The sequence below is a fragment of the Epinephelus lanceolatus genome, chromosome 13 (assembly GCF_041903045.1).
Source record: "Epinephelus lanceolatus isolate andai-2023 chromosome 13, ASM4190304v1, whole genome shotgun sequence".
NCBI classification, from domain to species: domain Eukaryota; kingdom Metazoa; phylum Chordata; class Actinopteri; order Perciformes; family Serranidae; genus Epinephelus; species Epinephelus lanceolatus.
Window position 1 is genome coordinate 26,337,663 of NC_135746.1, and position 20,860 is coordinate 26,358,522.

A 20,860-nucleotide genomic window follows, 5' to 3' on the forward strand; every position below is an offset into this window, starting at 1 on the left:
ACATTTTAATGTTCATATACGATTGTTGTAGGTCTTAAGTGATTCTTACATTCTTCAGTTGTACAAATGTGTAGCCTATACACCAAACTAAAAAACTGTTTTAACATTTCATCAACTAAAATGTGCGCCATACATCTACGGCCTGACACCTTTTCCTCGAAATTTTGCCGTACCTCAGTAGCAGTGGCTAGTTTTGAGTTTCCCTAGCTAGTCTAGCTATCGATTCCAAATCCAAAAAAGGGAAAAGTCTTGGAGGAAAATACAGAATTTAACAGCGCATGGACATATTCATTTACTTTCACTTTGCTAGAAAGTTAAAGTACAAAATAATCATATATAGCCCACTGCAGTGCAGCCACCTTGTGGTTAAACATAGGGAATGCTCATTAAGATCTGCTAGTAATGTTGATGGGATAATTTAGACCAAATAGGCTGTGTTAACTTCATTATAAGGTTCCAGACAGATTTTTTTTTTTTTTTTGGTCAAACATGGCTCTTTTGATAGTAAAGGTTGCCGACCACTGCATTAGATTAATTAAGAGACGGGGCTTGTGTGGTGGCAAAAACAACAATTGGTAGGGTGCGACGTGTGAAGCTAATGTTAGCTCACTTTTATCATCACCCAAAGCAAGCTGCAAGACATGTCTGAACAAACTGAAGCCTGAAGTACTTTCTAATATTTTATCAGCTGTAATGAGGCCCGAGGATTGATAGCAGATTGTCAAACTGTCCTAGACTTGTCCAAAAATGAGCCTTGAACCAGCAACCGTCCAGGTGAACATCCTGGGCCAGCTGGTCGTGCTGTCTGTGATTTCTCCTCTTTCTGAGGGTCTTCTGTATCCACATGGATCTCTGTTTCCCTGTGACCAGTCCCCAAGTGTCCTCTGCCTGTCCATTTTTATGCAGATTTCAAGGTATAGATATGTGAATTTACTTCACAGCAAAAGTGGTTAATATTAAAATTAAAAATTGATAATGACCACACAAATCACCCGGTCATACCACATGAAAAGCTACAAGTTTGGTTCTGGTGGCAAATTTGTGTTCTGAGTTTCAGGTAAAAACAATTAATGGAAAAAAATAATCAGCAGAATAAGAGACAGTTTTAGAAAGTGCTTCAGTCATCATGTTGTTTTGCAAGCTGGATCTAAAACTTAAAAACCAACAGTATTTTAAGGTACCTTAGCGTACCTTTATATGAGGTCTGAATTCTCTCCTCGTTCCAGCAGCTGGATAGTTTTACTGCCCGTGTGATCCGAGCAGCAGCAGGGACACTTGATCCTCCCACATCCCTTCGTCACCGAGGGCTCTTCGGGGGATGAGAATGGGTCCTAAGATCCCCGGTGGAGACAGATCCCTGCTCTTTTATTTACCAGCCTTTAGGGTGACCTGGCCTTTAGCCTAAGGAAGGTGTGCAGGGATCAGATGGGTTTAGACGAGTGTCTTTTGTGCAGGGAAAAAAACATCAGCAATTGCAAGAGAAAAGGGGCATCTAGGGGCTTTTAACTGAATGATAACTGCAACTAAACCACTCAGTTGTAAATACTGTAAGACATCTGTCAGAATGCAGCAGAGTGGTCGTGAAAACACTCTGTTCTTCCTGTCAAAGCTGACAGCTGGTGCTCTGTGCAGAGCGAAGATCTCGACAAGCTTTCTGGGAACTCCCGGCACCAGCAGGATAAAATGGCGAAGCAAGCAGAGAGATTTCTCACAGGGTCGATCCAGTTAACAAAGTCTGAAGGTGTGGAGCAATGTGCCTTCTTATTCTGCAGTAATTTCATGGTGCCCAACGGGAGAATTGGCGACGCTTCCAACTCCTGATATTCACATACAAGTAGTAACTTGAAATGCTCATTAATTCATTTTTTTCATTCTGATTTTTGGAAATTTGGTGCTACATTTGGATGGAAATCTGACTAGTGTCTGCAACTTTACCATCTCCAGCTTTGATTCACATCACTTTTACTGCTTGACTTGACTGTAAAAGTTGTGTTTGGTCAGTTCATAGTGTCGGCAGCATTGCATGTAGACGAACATGATGCATAGATGCAGAGGTGTATCAGATCAGGCAAGATGGATGAATTCATGTTCTATTTGTGTCTCTGAATGTGTGTCATCCTCCAGATCTGAATTACTGCGGTCGCCACCATCCTTGTGTCAACGGAGGAACCTGCATGAACACCGAACCAGATGAGTACTACTGCGCCTGTCCACCAGGATACTCTGGCAAGACCTGTCAGATAGGTGAGAGTGAATCCATGCTAAAACTTGCACTACTGTCTTTAAAACTGGGCATTCACTGTGGTGTACTCATAGTGTTCAATCAAGATGGGCCTTCTGTCAATGTTTCCCTACTCTGCCTTGTTCCACCAAGTTCATAAAGATTGTGATTCCTTAGAGGTACTTTGGAGGTTGCAGGAAAAAAAGTCAAAGTCCACAATAAAGATAGAACTATACTGTGTATCAAACCTGCAAGTCAAACAACAGAAAAATAATCTGCAACTTTTTTGGCCCATTAATCGTCATTTATCAGGCACAATCTCCAAACTTTCGTTGGTTCTCAAAGGTAGATATTTGCTGCTTTTCTTTGTCGTATATGAAACTGAATGTCTTTGGGCTTTGAAGACTGTAACCTGAACAAGTGACCTTGGGCTCTAAACAAACGCTAACCTGTGAAAAGTACACTGCTAATGTTAGTTGTCAGGCTAGATTGCTAGCTAATTAGCGGCTCAGCTGCAGCACATTAAGCAGCAGTATAAATTTACCTGCAAATGCTGCTTGGGTGCGTTCAGATGATCGTGTGGCTCTTATCTTTTAATACCATCGTCCGTGAGTTGTAAGTTGCAGACAAGTTTGCAACTTTTTCCTCTCCTTTCACATTACCTGTGGAGCTCAGTCAAACACAGACACGTATCTCCTTTACAGTTCTGTTAATCTTCGTATCTCGATGTCCCTGGAATTTCCCTTTCTTTTTCTCTGATCTTCAGTAATAAGGTTGCTCCAAATGATAAATGATTGGCTACACATTAGCAAGACAGCAGGAGGTTAATAATGTATCCTAGCAAGGCATGTGCCGCTCAGCAGCAGCCATAGTTGCATGGGCATTCACATGGACGCACATTGCGAAGAACCAGGCGCAGTTAAGACTGGGCTTAAGTTTAGTCACTGCAACCAACGTAAAGTTTATTCGAAGGACTTGTCTTAACAAAGACCGACTTAGCGGTTAGAACCAGGCTTGGTAAAGACCAGTTGGTGCAACCCGCTCCTGGAAATGACTGCTTACCTACAAAGATCCAGGTCTATAATTGCAGTCTGTAAAAACAAAGAGTAATGTTTTGCTTCCTTTTAATCTGAACACACCTCCTTCCCTTCAGCCGAGCACGCCTGTGTTTCCAATCCTTGTGCCAACGGTGGTACATGCTATGAGGTTCCGACAGGGTTTGAGTGCCAGTGTCCGCCGGGCTGGGAGGGTCTGACCTGTGCCAACAGTGAGTCCAATCATCTCCACCCCTGTCATGCTAATACTTACACTCTCTTCTTTCACTCAAGGCTACTTCGTTTTTGTGATATTAACAGAGCAAACACGCTTGTTCAGCATCCACTCACCTTCATTTGGAGATGAATGTTTACCTCTTAATAAGTCGAGGCCTTCTTAATACTTAGACACCTAACCTCTCATGTCTTAACCTGTCAGCTCTCTCCTTCTCGTCTTCTTTCACCATCATCACGTCCAACTCTTTCTTCAAATGTTGCGTGTAGTTACAAATAAGCAGAGAGTGAGTTGACGTGTCTGTTCTCTCAGATTTGGACGAATGTGCCTCCAGTCCATGTGCTCAGGGTGGAACCTGTATCGACCTGGAGGACGGTTTTGAGTGTGTGTGCCCTCCGCAGTGGGAGGGAAAGACCTGCCAGATTGGTGAGTTTCATATTTCAATATACAAGCACAGAGGTTTTTCTTTTTATTTGCACTTTTCACCAGAGGCTGTTAAAAATAATATTTCCTGTGCTCAGGATTTTTGTTTTTTGGCAAACAACTGTTCATCTCTATAGGGAGACTTGTTTTTGCAGGTGTTTGTTTCCTGTCTCTGCCTTAAACAAATAAAATGGCCTCTGAGGCACGCAGTGCTCAGGATATATGTTGTCGGATTCAAATTGGCAACCAGCAACCTGAGCCCCATTGCCAGAGAACAAGCTGTCAGTATCCTGGATGAGCTGGCAGCTACACGGCCCTTTTTTCTCAATGACTTTATGAACTACTCGTGCGTCTATATCCGGCTGTTTGTTTGTCGCTGGCGGTGGCATTGTTTTTTTTTTTATTTTTTTATATCGCTCCCGTCCCCACAAGCGGACGTGACCGGCATGAAGCCAGGAAATGGATTACGACCGGTAAACAAAGTTGGCGTGTGTGCGTGAGTGTGTGTGAGTGTGTGTGCGGGGGTGGGGGGGGGGGGAGTGGAGGTAGGAAAGAGATCCCAACAGTTCAGTGTCATCTTACCAGCTCAGATCTCGGCTTACAGGCAGCCACTGGCCTCCTGTCTTACCTGGCGATTGTGTGTGTGTAGAGTTTAGGGTTTCAGAGAGAAGACAGGTGTGTGAGGGAGCACAGCAGGACTCCCTGCAGACTGCCCCCCCCCCTGAATATTTGAGCAGCGGTGCTTTTCTTTGTGGTAACACTTTATGTTTTTAGAGGCGGTGGACATTTTGTGAGTGAAACTTTGCCCTCGTTTCATCTGTATGGAACAGATGAAAACTGTCAGCTGTTGTTTCTCTGAGGCTTTGAGGCAAAAAATGGATCATTTTGGGTCATTAGGAATTTTGTGTCTGTTGTGACACTTAACATTAACGTGACATTGCTAGACCAAAATAGCAAATATGACTTTGTCTGGAACCTGTCAGTCAATTTCGGATTTCCAACAGGGATCATCAAAGGCTGTAAACCACAATACCTCTTGATGCAACAGGATAGACTTAGAACCAATCAGATCACTTGGTGATGTGGCAGCTGTGATGGTCTAGTTTCAATATGTCTGTGAACAAGTGTTTCCGTTTGCAAGCGATAGCCAGGCGTTATGTTTTCGGGTTGTCCGTCTGCCTCAGGTCAGGTCAGCTGGAAATCCGCTTGAGCAGAAGCGGGACAAGAGCACATCTGCCAGAGCAAATAAAACACGAGCTTGCGGATTCTTCGCTCGTAGAACACAATATGTAACTTTACTGCCAAACTCTATTAATAGATGGAGTTAATAGATTTGATGATAGACAGTAAATTAAGGCATTTAGTTAGAAGTGTAGACACAAGCAGTAGATAGGAAGAGAGATAGGAGTATGACGTGGAACAAACGTCCAACACCCGATTCAAACCTAGGGAGGTTGTAGTCACATGTATCTATCTTAAGGCCACTGGACGCCCCATCATTTGTCAATTTAAATGCAAAACATTATATGGTTCCAGCTTCTTGAATGTGTATATGTGCTGCTTGACTGTGTTATCTAGTATTGTGGATTAAATATCTTAAAGTTTTTGGACTTGGGAGATGTCACCAGGGGCTCTGAGAACATGTGGTGGGCATTTTATAGATTATATAGAGACATTTTATAGTTAACTAACCATATAACCCTGATGACATCATCCGGGTTTCAGAGGTTGGGTTTCTGGTCTCTTTCCTGTCTCTTTGTCCTTTCCTTGGTTTGTTTCAATTGATGGACTCGGTCTCCTTCTACTTCCTGCCTTTACAGATGCAAATGAGTGTGCAAGAAAGCCCTGTAAGAATGCTTATTCTTGCAAAAATTTGATTGGCGGATATCACTGCGACTGTTTTCGGGGATGGTCCGGACAAAACTGTGACATCAGTCAGTATTTCTTTAATTCAAAAGTCACTTTTAAAATGTCTGCCCTTCCACTGGCGCCCTCCTCCTCTTCTTCTGGCTATTTTAAAAACGCCTCTTCTCGCTTCCTGGACTCACAACATAGGTGTAGTTATAGTCACTGGCTTTCCTACATGTGGAAACCCGTTTCTTTCTCGCCTTGGCAAACTGAATCACCATGACTGAACTTGCATGCCCAGCTCCTCTCTCTGGATTCATTGCATGCCATGTTACAATCTAGGCAAGGTCTGACTGGCACTCTCTTGGCTTCACCAGTTATTTTCCAAACTTTGACTTAACATCCCACATTGTAGATTACATCTGATAGTGGATAAGGTGATAAGTATTTAATGTCCTTCATCATGTTCAAAAATAAAGCCTAATTTTTTTTTGTCTTCTCCTTCTTCAGACATAAACGGCTGCCATGGGCAGTGCCAGAATGGAGCAACATGCAAGGTATGGATGTTTTAGCTTTAATATATATCATATTATGTGCGTCCGATTCACCAGCTTATGTTGTCGTTGCTGTTTAACCCTTCTTCTTCTGTGTATCTGTAGGAGGGGTCGAGGGGCTACCACTGCCAGTGTCCTCAAGGTTTTGTGGGCACTCACTGTGAAATCCAGAGGAACAAGTGTGACAGCAAACCATGCCAGAACGGCGGCCAGTGCCACGCAGTGTTGGACGGCTTCGTGTGTCAGTGCCCATCACAGTTTGCTGGACAGCTGTGTGAGGTGAGTCTCACGTTGGTTTGGATTTTTGTGGATGCAGTGACATTTTATAAACTGGTTGTAGCCTTTGGACACGTTACATGTCTGAGAAGATCTTTTTCGATAAAGGTTTGCAAACCAAAACTTTGTAACTATAGTGCAGAAAAGGGACCAGTAGTGTGTGGGATTCTGTGAACTACTGTGCAAGAACTTTTTTTTTTACCAATAGACACTAGTGCTGCACGATTTGGGAAAAATGTGCGATTGCAATTATGGTGGACAATATCGTGATTTGCGATTGCGATTACAATATAATTACAATAAAATGTAATAAATAAATGGTATCATGAGTCTTTTTGCTTGATTCAGTGTTTCCCCTACATTATATTAGGGGGGCACTGACCTGACATAGTTACTGTTATGGACAGACAGTGTGTCAATGACCATCAACAGACTGAGCACAGTCAAACACACTGCTCACACAGCAGCGCAGCACGGAACTGTACACACAGCGGAGCGAGCCTGTGTTGGGTTCAGGCGTTGTCACGTAAATGACAAATTCCAGCACGCCATAGCACAACACAGCAGCATGTCAAGTGGGCCGAACCCGAGCAAAATTGCTCAATTTTTTCATTTGTTATGGAGTCCATGATTTCCCTGTGACACTTACAAATGTTTGCTTAACTGTGCTTGGATGTTGTTTTATGAGGCTCTGGCGGCTTTCAGTTGTCTCTTTGTCTTTAACGTTACACGGCTCGGCTTTCTCTCGCACGCACTCTTCCTACTTTTCCCTGTGCTGTCTCAAGTGTTGATATAGATTGGTCGTGTTGCCGCGGGACGTGGCGACTTTAACTTTTAAACTTTTACACAGCACGTCTTTCAGGTACGGCGACGTTGGACAGAAAGACGCGCTGTGTAAAAGTTTAAAAGTTAAAGTCGCCACGTCCCGTCTCAAGTGCTGATATAGATTGGTCGTGTTGCCGCGGGATGTGGCGACTTTAACTTTTACACTTACACAGCACATCTTTCTGTCCAACATCGCCGTACCTGAATCCAAAGTATCGCCATGTTAACAGACGTTTTTTTCGCCACCAACTCAGCCTGTTCATGGTCGAGCTCATGCTCTTCTTCAGCGTCTGTGTTGGTCACTGCTGCACACCGGCTGCACGCACCAGGATAGCTTGTGGGCGTGATGTCAACAAACTCCACACACTACAGGAGAGGCAGTCACGTTCACAGGCACACACGTTAACATTTATTTAGCCTACATTAAATCGCAAATCGCAGCCTTTTATGCGGATACGTAATCGCACAGCCTGACATCGCGATTGCGATTGCGATTAGATTAATTGTGCAGCACTAATAGACACATAGTGGGCCTCATACAAGAACTTTTATGTACTCTTACCCCAAACCTTTCTTAGTTTTCTGACGTTAGGTTTGCTCATGTGAGGTTTTCATGTCAGATTCACACAATTGGACAAACCTCGTCGTAAATCACAAATCCTGCCTGTTCATGAGTCGGAAAAAGTGCATTCATGAGATTTGATCATTAGCAAAAACAATGCCCTTAAATTGATTCATAGGGCGACCTCATCTCTGTTTATAGGCTAATTTCACATTGCAGAGCTTCAGTAGACTGTTAGAAATGAGCAGGTGACAACATAAATTTAGCAGCACAGTTTAGGGGACTTGAAAAATAATTGAAAAATATGGATACAGCTGCAGACAACTGAGCAGAACCATACTGTGGCAGATGTGAAGAGGAAACGATTTGACATGAAGTTAGATGAAGAACTGTCACGAAAATGTCAATATTGCAATACTGCACAATTTACAAGCTGAATGCAGTTGATGGCAGACAACCATTATGTTTAGGTTTTTTCTTTTTCTGTCATGGGAGTGTCGCGTATTTACATTATATTGTAAATCCCAGCAGCATGACAAGCCGCTGAGCGCTGCATGTTTTCAGTTTTCTAGTTGCTGTTGTTACTTTTTCTCCAGTCGTCCCATCAAAGCTGACCAACCGTCACACCGCTGATAGTGTTGCCAACATTGTGACTTTCTCACTAGATTTAACAACTTCCCAGACTCCTGTAGTGACCTTATTTCTAAAAAGCAACTAGCAACAAATTTTCCGACTTCTTCAGACCATCAGAGAAAAAGCAAGATATACATTCAAATACATGACAATGTTATTCATTCTGATGCATGCTGCTCAGAGTAATCCCAGTCCACACCTCCTCTGCCATCAGCGCGGGGTCTCCCCCTCTCTCCTGCAGCAGCACTGCACAGGCAGTCAGGTGTGGGGCAGGCAGGAGGAGAGGAGACGCCGCTCTCTGCACCGCAGGAGTTCAGTTGTAGTGACGGTTACGCTGAAGCTCTTTCTCTCTGGATTGGAAGCCTGACATTTATGTTTTGCTGAGGATTTTTTCATTGAATCTAACTCAGTGACGTTGTAGAATTTTTCCATTTTCCCAAAGGAATGTGCATTCATATCACCAATACAGAAATGAGCGCATGACATCATTTGGTGACTTTAAGCGACTTTTAGAGCTAGAACTATCTACTTTTATTGGGAAAAAAATTGAAAATCGTTACCTTGTGCCGGCATTTTTTACTTCTGCAGATATTCTGAAACATAACCAGATGCAAGCCAAGTGTCTCAACTGAAAAAAATGCTGTCACTTATCGAACCTCATTGCCTTTCTGTGTTCTGCATTTAACAATGAACAAGCATTTAATTTGTTTTAAAACTGTCATCTTTGTCATCTAAAAAGCAACAGTATACCTAACAATAAAACTTATTTATAGAGCACTAAAATCAAGAATAATATCTTGCTGTCGGGCCACATTTAATCCACAGGGAACTTATTTCAATACGACAGCCCTCATTAGATGCTATGAAAACATCCTGCCAAGGCAAAGCAGTCCATGACTTAAGATGTCTCATCTCCTTGAGATGGACAAGAAAATATTATACAGTAGATAATAGCAGACTGTGCAACAAAAGATGTTCCCTGAGGACAGCAGCTTCCATAAAGAGTGTCAGGATTTACTTAGCAACCAATAAACTTTACAAGTTTCCATGGCACAACATGCCAATAAAATTACACAGTCTTAACCATGATGATGATGATTTGGTGAAAAGAAGAGAATATTAATACTTACTTGACAGTCACTTGGATTTTGGAAACATACACAAACTGCAGTAGTCATTACAGCACAGTGATCCAAGCCAGCTGTCCACTGCCAAATTCTGATCTGCCTAAAAGTTGTGTAATATGTTCCCAGCCTAATAAGCCAAGCCCTGGTCTCATTGTAATTGATCGTTTAATTTCATGCAGACATCCCATATCGGTGTCCTTGCTGCAGCCTTTTTATATGTGAAGTGTGTGTGTCTGAAGCTAATGTAGGTTAGCAGCGAGGAAACCGACACTTCACTGCATCTCCTGGGCCCTGAATGGAGGACATTGCTGGTCAGGAGCCAATCCTGTTTTAGCATCTCTACTATAAATACGAGCCTCTCTGAATGAGGTGACGCTGGATTTCTGCCTACATACTACAGAGCACTGATGCCTGCTATGGCACGGTGTACATTCCTGCCCTGCAGTGCCAAAACTACAACGCCTCCCACATCATATTTCTCTGATTAGTGTCTCCTCTCAAGACCAGAGAAGTTTGATTGTGTAATGGTGTCTTTGCCCATTCGTGATCTGACTGATGTCTTAATAAGGAAATAAGGGCAACTTGAGTCTCAGAGGAAATGCTTCAGAAAAAAGAGACACATTCACTCCCTCAGTGGATGACGTGCTTGTCTTAATCATGCCATAAAGTTTGTGGATTTAGTCCTTTATTTCCCATATAATTAATTTGGGCAGTCATCCGAAAGAGGTTTGTATGTTCAAGCCATGCTAGCAGTGTGGCTGTGTGGATAGCAGCGTTGGTCAGTGGGTCAAACACTAATCACTGGATGGATTGCCATGAAATTATCTTCAGACATTTATAATCTCCAGATGATATATCTCAATGATCTTGGTGATCCCTTGAGTTTTGAGGGATTCAGACATTCATTAAATCAAAATTATAATTTGTCCAGTAGATTGATTCATGACTAAAGGTCTGCAAAATTGAATTCCTCTCACTGGCCTCCGCTGTGCCTTTTGATTAGCAAAAATTAGCAAATGTTAGCATGCTGACATGTTAAACTTAGATGAAATAAAACTGGCCATGCGATTTTATCTTTACTGGATCACATGATGTTTTAAGGTGTCTAGAAAACAACCTCACTGCAAAGTTTATTTTGGAGCTCTGCTGAAGCTTTTGATAACATCGTTTATCCACAAAGGTTGTGTGCCAAGTTGTTTTGAAATTGTCAGGAATCCTTCAGGATGTCTTTTAAAGTGCTCTAAAAAAATGGAGATGTGGATGTTAGAATTCTATGACAATTGGGCCAACTCCACCTGCTGATGAAAATCATGCAATATGATCAAAAGCTCCAGAACATCAATTAAATGGATGTCACAATGAGGTGTCAACTGTTATCAAGATAAAGAATTAATGTCGAACCCAGTGTTATGAGCTGCTTTCAAAGGAGATAAAAGCATAAAAATATACAGTAGTAGTAAAACACACACAACAAAGCTGCAACATGCATTTTGTAGTTTAAATAGGCAGTAACCTAGTGACCTAGTTAGCGATTCATATTTAGTAATGTGTGTTGTAAATGTTCTGCAGTAATATCCTTTGAACACTAGGCTACAAGCAATCATCAAAGTATTGCAGAACGTATTTAAGGTTGACTTCAAGTAAGACCGTCTTATGATGGTGGGGTGGCAGTGGCACAGGACGCAGAGCGGGTCGTCCAGTAATCAGAAGATCAGTAATTTGATCCCCAGCTCCTCTAGTCAACATGTCACAGTGTCCTCGGTTCATGGCTGTGCCACCGGTGTGTGCGTGTGTGTGTGTGTGTGTGAGTGCATGTGAATGTTTTAGCTGATGAGCAGGTGGACCTTGTATGGTAGCCTTGGTCACCACTGCATGAATGTGTCCTGAATGTGACATGTAGTGTAGAAGCACTTTGAGTAGTTAGAAGACTAGAAAGGCCAAGCAAATGCAAGTCCATTTAGCATCAATCCAGGCGCAATACATCAATCCAGGACTTGGATAAATGTGGACCACGGATTGTACACCCTGTTTCCTACCCTTCTACTTTTAGCCCCCTTGTATGGACCATACCTATCGTCCAACTAAGCCCTCATTGTGATCTCAGCGATAGGATTGCAGTGGCGTGAGATTTTCACGGTACAATAACTGTCTCAGAAAGTATGGTGGTTTCACGGTATCGTGGTATTAGCAAATTTGTTTTATTATCAGTCAGAATGAACCTTAAAGGAATGAAAACAGAAGGGTTATTGTTGGTTGAACAAACTTTTATTAGTCTAATTAAAACTTGAAAACATTTTGTTAATGGAGGTATGTGTAAAAAGTCTTACCTTAAAAAAATAACTAAAATAAAGGGGTCAACTTATGGTATACCTTGAAACTGGTATATCCCTGCAACCCTACTCGGCTACGTACCTTAAGTTTTGTGGCACCATCACTGTGACAAAATCTGTCCACAGACAGACACATAAACACAAGGGCTGTAAATCATAATCACGATACGATATATTGATTCTTTGGATAACTATACGATTTTTGCTGATATCACAAAGTCTGCCACAATATGATTTTGATTCGATTCAATTCACATCAGTGCGACTGATTGATGTGAGACAGAAGCCCTTTTTAAACAGGATTTGTGCAAATTTGCAGGAAAGCCCAATCAGTCTCCTTTCAGCAGTATAAAAACAAAATCGGGGGGTGCAGCAAAATGCCGCCTGCCTACTTTTGTTCATACAGAATGTGCCTTTTTCGGGGCAATGGGGGGCGTGAGCAAGTAACACAACGTGTAGCTCAGCATGTGACGTAAACAGTGACGTGGGAGGGAAGCCGTGGCTGGTCAGTCTTTCGGCGATTCTCTCGTAAGTTGGCCTGTCCTTCACCGCCCGTCCCTCCTGTTGCAGAAGGCCGGCTTGGTCTTTTTAAACTAAAAGGGTACCGCCAATATGACTACCCTGCGAGGCGGAAATTGGGCACCTCGGATCAACTCGCCAATCCGGCTCTGTGTCTAAACACTCGCAGCTTGCCGGCAAAACGGCCCAACATTTGCTGGAAAATCTGGCAGTGTAAAAGGGGCTAGTATTGGCAACTACCCTCATTGTTTTTGGGCTTTTTTTTTTTTTTTTTTTTGGCTGCTTACCATTGTCTTCCTGGCACTTGGCCACTAAGCACTGAATGTTTAGGAAGGAGGTGTGCTTGAACAAAAGTAGTGACTCAGATGTGTCTTGGGGATTTCAAAATAAATAAAAGGCGTATCTAAAAGATGACAATATGTATTGAGGAATTTCACTTTACATCAATAATTGTTGACCATTGAATATATATATATCATTCCAGATCGTTGTATTATTACACCCCTAACAAACAAGTGCCAAAGTACTCAAAACAGCTTCTGTGGTAGGTGTCTCCAGGACCACATTTTGCCGTGATGACACACACATACACACGATGAAAACAATACCAGCCCTGCTGTCACTGCTGGTAACATGTCTCTTGTCCTGTGAACAGTCCAGACAGTTAAGTTAATGTGCTGAAGATTAATAGTCGCTCTTGCCCTCAGACACGCTTCCCTGACCACACACATGCAAATAGCAAAGAAAAAAATGTATCTGGCCCTGACACTTGGGGTAAAATAAACTGTGTGTGACCACAGACTTCACCCACCCTGTTGCCCAACTCTGACTCCCTTGTTCAGCACCTTAAATGGCAACGGGGTGCAACCCAGAGTTTATGCACAGTAGGCTCCTGTTTACATAAACTGAGAGATTTTCACTTCAACCTCTGTGTTGCTGCATGTAGAAATGGCAAAATATGTCACCGTGGCCTCTAGTTGGGTTCTCTCTGTGTCAGGGTGGTATGACGGATGGTTTGTCTTTATTATATTCACCGCATGATGTTGGACCAGCGTCAATATTTGCCTTCATAATGGGCCATCTTTCTCTTGCCTGCTCCGTTTCTCTCCCTCTCTTTCTTCTGCCAGGCCTCTGTCTCAGAATAATCTTGCAAGATTAAGCATGGCACAGATGTAACACCAAAAGCATGGATACCCTTGATGAGCTTAGGGAAAGTTTCTGTGGCTTACTTTGCTCGTCCACTTACCTTTGATTTGTTTCTGTACAGCGACAATGGCTTGAGCTAAGCTAAGCTGCTCACATGCACAGACTTATGGTCCGCTTTCTCTGCTGCTCATTTGGCTTCACTTCATCTTTAATCATCACCAAAGAGCCATTTTATTGGGGTGATGATATCATTTGCCACAACTACTGTGCCCCTGTCTGATCCAGTGGAGCTGGTGGATTCAGAGGAGTTTTAAATTTGTTAAACATTTTTAATGTCAAATCAGTTAAAACTACTTTTCCTGGAGAAATAAATGTTTAAAAAAAAAAAAAAATTTGTTAAACACATTGAGTCAAACATGCTTTAATACCGTTTTAGCTCAGTTTTGGTCTCCACCAACTCGTGAAGGAAAATGTGACTCTTGAGTGGTTAAATTATTTATTGTGTTCACTAGCTAGTTGCTAACTTTATCTGTCTGTTGTTTAGTGCTGGTCACATAGTTAAAAGTTGGTTTTCAGAGCTTGTTTCTGGCAGCAGGCAGCCGATGCTTAGAGTGTAGAGACTGAATCAAAACCGTAAATAAAACCAAAACAATCAGCTGAAAGACGCTAAAATGCTCCATTAAGAAGATGGCCTGCAGAGTCAAGTGATAATTATCCGTGTGTCATGTAAAAGGTGTCACTCATAATGATGTAGCAGCAGGAGTTTTCTCTGTTATTATCATAAAAGTCTTGATTTGTGCAGGTTTAAGTGGTGTTTTTAAATTTCAGTTTTTCCATTTGACCTGTAAATAATAACACAATATTTTCCTCTCTTCTTGATTTCCTCAGATTTCTGGCTGGTCCCCTTCAGATGCTTGCGATCCAAACCCTTGTGAGAATGAGGCCAAGTGTCACAGCATGGACCAGGACTTCTACTGCGCGTGTCCCGAAGGCTACGAGGGAAAGACATGTGAACGGCTCAAGGAGAACTGCCAGACCACCTCATGTCAAGGTGACTGAAGTTTTCTGCGATAATGAAATGGTGTTGAACGAACTACAATAGGTGTTTTCGGGCCAAACACTTCTGGGTACTCCCTAAGAGAACCTGTCCACTGGGGATCTTTCCTGAGAACTACATACATTCAAGGGCTTTCTTTCTGTTTGCATTCACACTGCCAATAGGAACCCTTAAGTGAGGTGCTATAAGGTGCAATGTCACTTTTTCTTTGAAGAGTCAAAATCGTGTTTTATTTCCACCATCACATATATGCTCAGCAATGCATGGACTTGTCGGTCCATTTGTCCCTTTGTGTTTCCTTCCATTTCTTTTCATTACAAGCTATAGTTAGTGTTTTGTGTTGTCTGCTGTTCACACAGCTAACAGGTTTTTAAAAATGGCGATTGCAAGTGCTGCATTGACCAGTCACCACTCACTTACAGCACTCATGGTTCCTCTTATGCTGGGAGAGTACCTACTCTCAGATAGGAGCTAATGAAAGTCTCTCAAAATGGCGTTTTAAGAACTATGATGGCTCCTAGTTGTTGCGGTGTGGAAACAACAGAAAGAGGGGTTCTTAGAACTTTTAAAACGTTCTTCCTGTCTGAAAACGCTTAATGTCAAATAAAAGTAATGAACCATTTTCTGTTTTTCTCTGGCAGTGATTGACAGCTGCACTGTTGCTGTAGCGACCAACGACTCAGCTGGAGTGCGGCACATTTCCTCTAACGTCTGTGGTCCACGAGGACGCTGCATCAGCCAGCCAACGGGCAACTTCACCTGCTTGTGTGATGCGGGTTTCAGTGGCATCTACTGTCATGAAAGTATGCGGAGGCTCTTGCCTTGATATTTTTACCTTTTTGTTTAAGATCATATTTACAACTGAAATTAAAAGTGCAACTAATTTTAGTCAAACATTGAAAGAACTCAGTCTTTTGCTGTAAATGCTAAGAGTTTTTTTAAATAATGGAAATGTCCACTTAAGAATTACTTTATTAATCCCTTTGGTGACAATTAATTTCTGACCTTTTTAACATATAAAACATGTTTATCACATGTGAATGTTGACATACACAGTATAACATAGCTTTAATCACATGTAGTGATAGATACGTACACATTTATTGCTAACCAAAACATTAATAAACACTTCAAATATTTGCTTACAGCTGCATCATAGTGTTTATAGACCTCTATTTATTAAACATTCATTAAGTGCTTATAAACTACTTACTAATGCTAAAGTATTGCAGATATAAATCTTCTGGCTGTAGTCCTGCTGTTCTGTCTGTCTCAACTTTCCCTCTTTACCTTTGCAGATATTAATGACTGCATCAACAACCCCTGTGGAAACGGAGGGACCTGCATTGATGGCGTGAACTCCTTTCAGTGCTTCTGTCCCGACGGCTGGGAGGGTCGACTCTGCGACCTCAGTGAGTTCCTCAGCTACAACATTACTCGCTTCAGTTATTTGTCTTGTCTTTGCACTAAATAGGAGACGGTTTGGTAAAGATCTAATCATGTAAGTCTTTCCCCTTCCTCCAGATGTCAATGAGTGCAGACACAACCCGTGTAAGAACGGTGGACGCTGCGTCGACCTGGTGAACGACTTCTACTGCGAGTGCACCGATAACTGGAAGGGCAAGACCTGCCATTCCCGTGAGTTATATTGACTGTGTTGATGTGTTTGTGTTGGTGTGGCGCCGACTCCACCATGCTTTCACCTCTCTGTATGTTTTGACAACTAAATGTCAGTGTCACCACAGAGTGAATCAGATCCTAAAAATAATTTCTTACCGGTGCTATGAATAGTCATATGAAGATGGTGTGCGTGACCTCAGTGTTTCTCTGTACTCCTGGCCAGGCGAGAGCCAGTGTGACGCAACCACCTGCAGTAACGGAGGCACCTGCTACGACCACGGGGATACCTTCCGCTGTGCCTGCCCACCTGGGTGGGGAGGAAACACTTGCAACACAGGTGAGGCGTCAGGATGCCGTCTGTTGAGGATTGACAAGTGACGGATCAGTCCCATGGGCGTCATTTTCCGTTGACAAAGGCTGTGTTTGTGGTTGCTAGGATAGAATATAATACAAATGGTATATTCAAGGATCCTATACAGTCAAAGTTTATAGACTAGAGTATATCAGCAACTCTTTACAAGCCTTTTATTACTGAGTAGCACTTCAGTGTTTCAGTTTTTGTGAAAAGTTCTTGCAAAAACACTCATTTGGTTTATTGTGTAAATATTCTGTGTTGATGTTTACTGTTGCTAACAGTCTGGTGCACCTCTGTGATCTCTTCCCACAGCCAAGAACAGCACGTGCGCTTCCAGTCCTTGTTCCAATGGTGGAACTTGCGTGGGAGGAGGAGACACCTTCACCTGCATCTGCAAAGAAGGCTGGGAAGGCCCCACCTGTGACCTAAGTTAGTTCCTCTATGACACTTTGCATGTAACTGTCATAAAAGCCAGTGTTCCCAGCTTCAATTTGACTATTGTGCCTTTTAAGGCCCACATGCCCAGTGTTTTTTATGTGGTGTGACATTTCATTTGTTTTCTTATGCTGTGTTCACACCGAACGCAAAGAAAACGTTCACCTTGCTATGACTGCAGCTGCTGGAGTGTCCGTTTGAGTATTTCACAACGGGCCAATATTAGGCCTGAACAACTATGCTAATAGTTGGGCTAGCTAGCTTACTGGGGAAGGCAGCTAACAGCTAGCTTGGCTTGCAGTAAAGTACAACCGATAGCTTGAATCAAGTAATTTGAAGACGGTAAACACAAAGGCTCTGTGCTCTGAACGTGTGTGAACCAAGACAGCAACACTGTGTATTTTTCATATTGTCCACGGGAGTGCATACCGCTTTACTCCGTCCATGGTTTACAGAAAGAGTGAAGCAATAAAAGATAACACAATAATAGACCAAACTAAATTACTCAGAGGGTTTTGCCAAGATGCAGCTTAGCTTGTAGTCATGTAGTCCTATGGCTTCGCTCACCGATCTGAACCCTCTCCTTGTTTGCTCTTTCTGTACAGTACTGACGTTGAGTCGTAGAGCTCCAGGTGCCCACAGACAATGACATTAAGTTTGTCGTCCATAATGATTCTCTGTAACGTAAGGAGAATCTCAACCAGATCTCAGTGCTGAAAGGCTTTCGTGACACAGCGTTAAGCAGATTTCTTGCTCAAGTTGAAAAATTTCAACTGATGAAAATATACAAATTTCCCATGTTACCATTGTTTTCATCGCCTGGTGCAAATTTACGACCATTCACATCTTAACATTGACTTTCTTGCTCCACAAAACGCCTACTTAGTGTTCAGTGTGAATACATGATCAGAATGCAACTTTAATATCATATGACCAGTACAAAATGACTGTCTTGTGACTTTGTGTCGAAATATTTACAATATTTCATGATGTGACATTTTAAAGTGTGACATTTAAAGCTCTTAGATATCTAAGAGCTTTAAATGTCATAGTATCTCAAGTAACACTAGCAAATGTGTGATTTAGCTGTGACTGCAAATTGGGCTTCTCTTTACAAGAAGAGTTTATAAATGCCATCATCTCCTGCAACTTTAATGGGCTGTTTCAACATTAACTTGGCATTTTATGAGCTTTGCTAGATGCAGTAAAAGAAGATTATGTGTTCGTTCTATCACAGGCTGACTTTAATATATATAAGTGTCACAGAATATGTATTTTTAGCAAGTTGAACACCAGTATGTTTGATTTATTGAAGAAATACAGAAATATATCTTAAACAGATCACTGCTGCTGTGGCATCATCTGAACATATATTACATGCATGAGGAGTTGTAGGCAGCCATCATTGAAAAGTGACAGAATAAAGCTAAATAAGTAAATGTTTTTTAGGAAATAATGTCTGAACATTTTATATAGGCAATGGAAAATGACACAAATATGGCACTGTGACAGCTCAACAATAAACGTCTCTGTTTGTCATTCTCTTCAACAGATATAAACGATTGCAACCCTCATCCATGGTATGTACCGTTTCCTGCCTCACACACTTCTGTGGCGTAACCTCCCGCACACACACACACACACACACACACACACACACCTCCCCTTTTATCCTGTCTCCCTCGTCTCCACACTTCACACAGACCTTGCAGGCTGAAAGGGGTGAAGGGCTGCTAAAAGCAGTGGAAGTTGTCCTTAAATCAAGCCTCAAAGGGGGCATCTCTCAGAGGAGGGGGCTCGGATATTGAATGGGACGGAGGGATGGGGAGAGAGGTTTATTTGAGGGGGGGGCGCAAGAGTCCCACCTACCCCGTGGTGAATGCAGGTGGGGGGTGGAGTGGCAGGGGGGGAGGGCGTATGTGTCCATTCTTCCCATGCGACCTGAGGCGGGGGGGTGAGCTGGGCTTTGAGGAGGAATGGAAGGAGAGGCATGATGAGAAGAGGGGAGGGGAGGGACTGGACACGCCAATTAGCATCTGAAAGGTGGAGGCTTGTATTGATGAGTTGAATTGAGCCTTGTGACCCCCCCCCCCCACAGCCACCCTCCTCCCTCCACCACCACGTACACACACACACACACACACACCCACACACAGAAACGATGTGCTTTGTTGCAGCTGGAAAGGATGTGGCTCTTGTACAGCCTCATCTAATCGCTTTTCGTTTCTTTCCTCTCTTCAGTTACAATGGCGGTATCTGTGTGGACGGAGTCAACTGGTTTCGATGCGAGTGCGCTCCCGGTTTCGCCGGACCAGACTGCCGAATCAGTGAGTAGTGACATAAGGTTACTGCACATGCTTTTTGATGAAGAGCAAATATGCAAAAGCCCCGACTTAAACACTAACAGCCACAGAAAGATATGATTTAGAGGATGGATAGATGGAGCGAGGAAGAGGGGGGACAAGCAGGAGATGGACACATTGACACCTAAATGTAAGACCGGGATGCTGCCCTCTCCCTTTTTCTTCGTCCTTTAACGCCCCAGGGGGTCAGAGGTCGTCCCTCCTCCATACTCACACAGTCACACAAACACACACAGAAGACAAATCACCCAGTGACCCTGAAATTCTTCTTCTCTGCTCATTTGTTTCAGCCAGATAGCGTTCACCTTTTCTTTCAGGCTTGAATTTGAGAGCTGTCGTCCAGACTGTGTTCATGTGGACACTGGGCGACAATGGCCGGGATTTTCAATGACTTTAGTGGGCAGACACGATCGATATGTGTTGTTCAGAGAGCTGGCCAAATAGCAGATGTGTTGGTAGAAAAACATGTAGAACTTACTCAGTTATGATATTAAATGTTGTGATTTAAAATATACAGTACTTTATTTTGATCTGAAATGGCTGCTATTTCCCCCTATGGACCACAAGAAGATCTTAAGCGTCATGATAAGATTACAAAATTGGTAACATGAGGAAAGAATGTTATAGCTATGCAAATTTTTTGTTTATTTTCTAGCTAAAATGCCCAAATTCCGTCTCAAAATCAGTCAGTGCCATTAGCATTGTTGTGTTAAAAGGATTGACTGGCAGGGGTGAAGTATATCTGTGCAGATTTTTTCATGTCAAGTTCAACTTCGGTGACACGCAAATTGAGGCAATTCACCAATAGCAAGCTGTCGTGACAGTGCTGACCTTTACGGGAGTTGGAGAGTCACTTTTAACCTCCTCTGTTGGAACATAACCTGCTCCACAAAAGAGGCAGAGGCTGATGGTACAAGAATGTGTTTGCGCTTATTTTCGGAACTTATTATTCCATTAGCGACCAAGCTATCAAGGTAACTGTCAGTTAGCAAGCTTGTCCAAGAAAAGAGCCCAGCTCAGAAAATATAGAAAGAGGGCTGGAGAGGTTTTGTGACTGACTAGTGCTAACATGTTCCAGCTGACTGACATTTGTGTGGTTCGCTTACCAGCTACTATAAATTACCACCAGTAGTTCCTATGTCATCAAATTTAAAATTTTGCAAAGACTTGAAGCAAGTTTTGCTCTGCTAGTCTCTTTTAAGCCTTTAATTGGCTATAAATGGTCATTAAACATACTCTGCCAATTTTCAACTGAATATGCGTCATCTCAGTGTGGGGTGTGAAGGTTCCCCCCCCC

At 42.6% G+C, this 20,860-nt stretch overlaps 1 protein-coding gene across 2 annotated transcripts in view; it reads left to right on the forward strand.

Moving 5' to 3' along the window:
* Positions 1–20,860, forward strand: part of jag2b (jagged canonical Notch ligand 2b) — a 65,913-nt gene that overhangs the window by 40,960 nt on the left and 4,093 nt on the right. Inside the window, exons 7-20 of one of the 2 annotated variants that reach the window (XM_033648930.2) lie at positions 2,125–2,244; positions 3,375–3,488; positions 3,803–3,916; positions 5,734–5,847; positions 6,272–6,318; positions 6,421–6,594; positions 14,622–14,784; positions 15,432–15,593; positions 16,089–16,202; positions 16,315–16,428; positions 16,634–16,747; positions 17,078–17,194; positions 18,753–18,780; positions 19,442–19,527. In XM_033648930.2, the coding sequence (XP_033504821.2) occupies positions 2,125–2,244; positions 3,375–3,488; positions 3,803–3,916; positions 5,734–5,847; positions 6,272–6,318; positions 6,421–6,594; positions 14,622–14,784; positions 15,432–15,593; positions 16,089–16,202; positions 16,315–16,428; positions 16,634–16,747; positions 17,078–17,194; positions 18,753–18,780; positions 19,442–19,527 (1,581 nt within the window). The remainder of the gene's footprint in view (positions 1–2,124; positions 2,245–3,374; positions 3,489–3,802; positions 3,917–5,733; positions 5,848–6,271; positions 6,319–6,420; positions 6,595–14,621; positions 14,785–15,431; positions 15,594–16,088; positions 16,203–16,314; positions 16,429–16,633; positions 16,748–17,077; positions 17,195–18,752; positions 18,781–19,441; positions 19,528–20,860) is intronic. The other variant, XM_033648931.2, reaches the window with a different exon arrangement.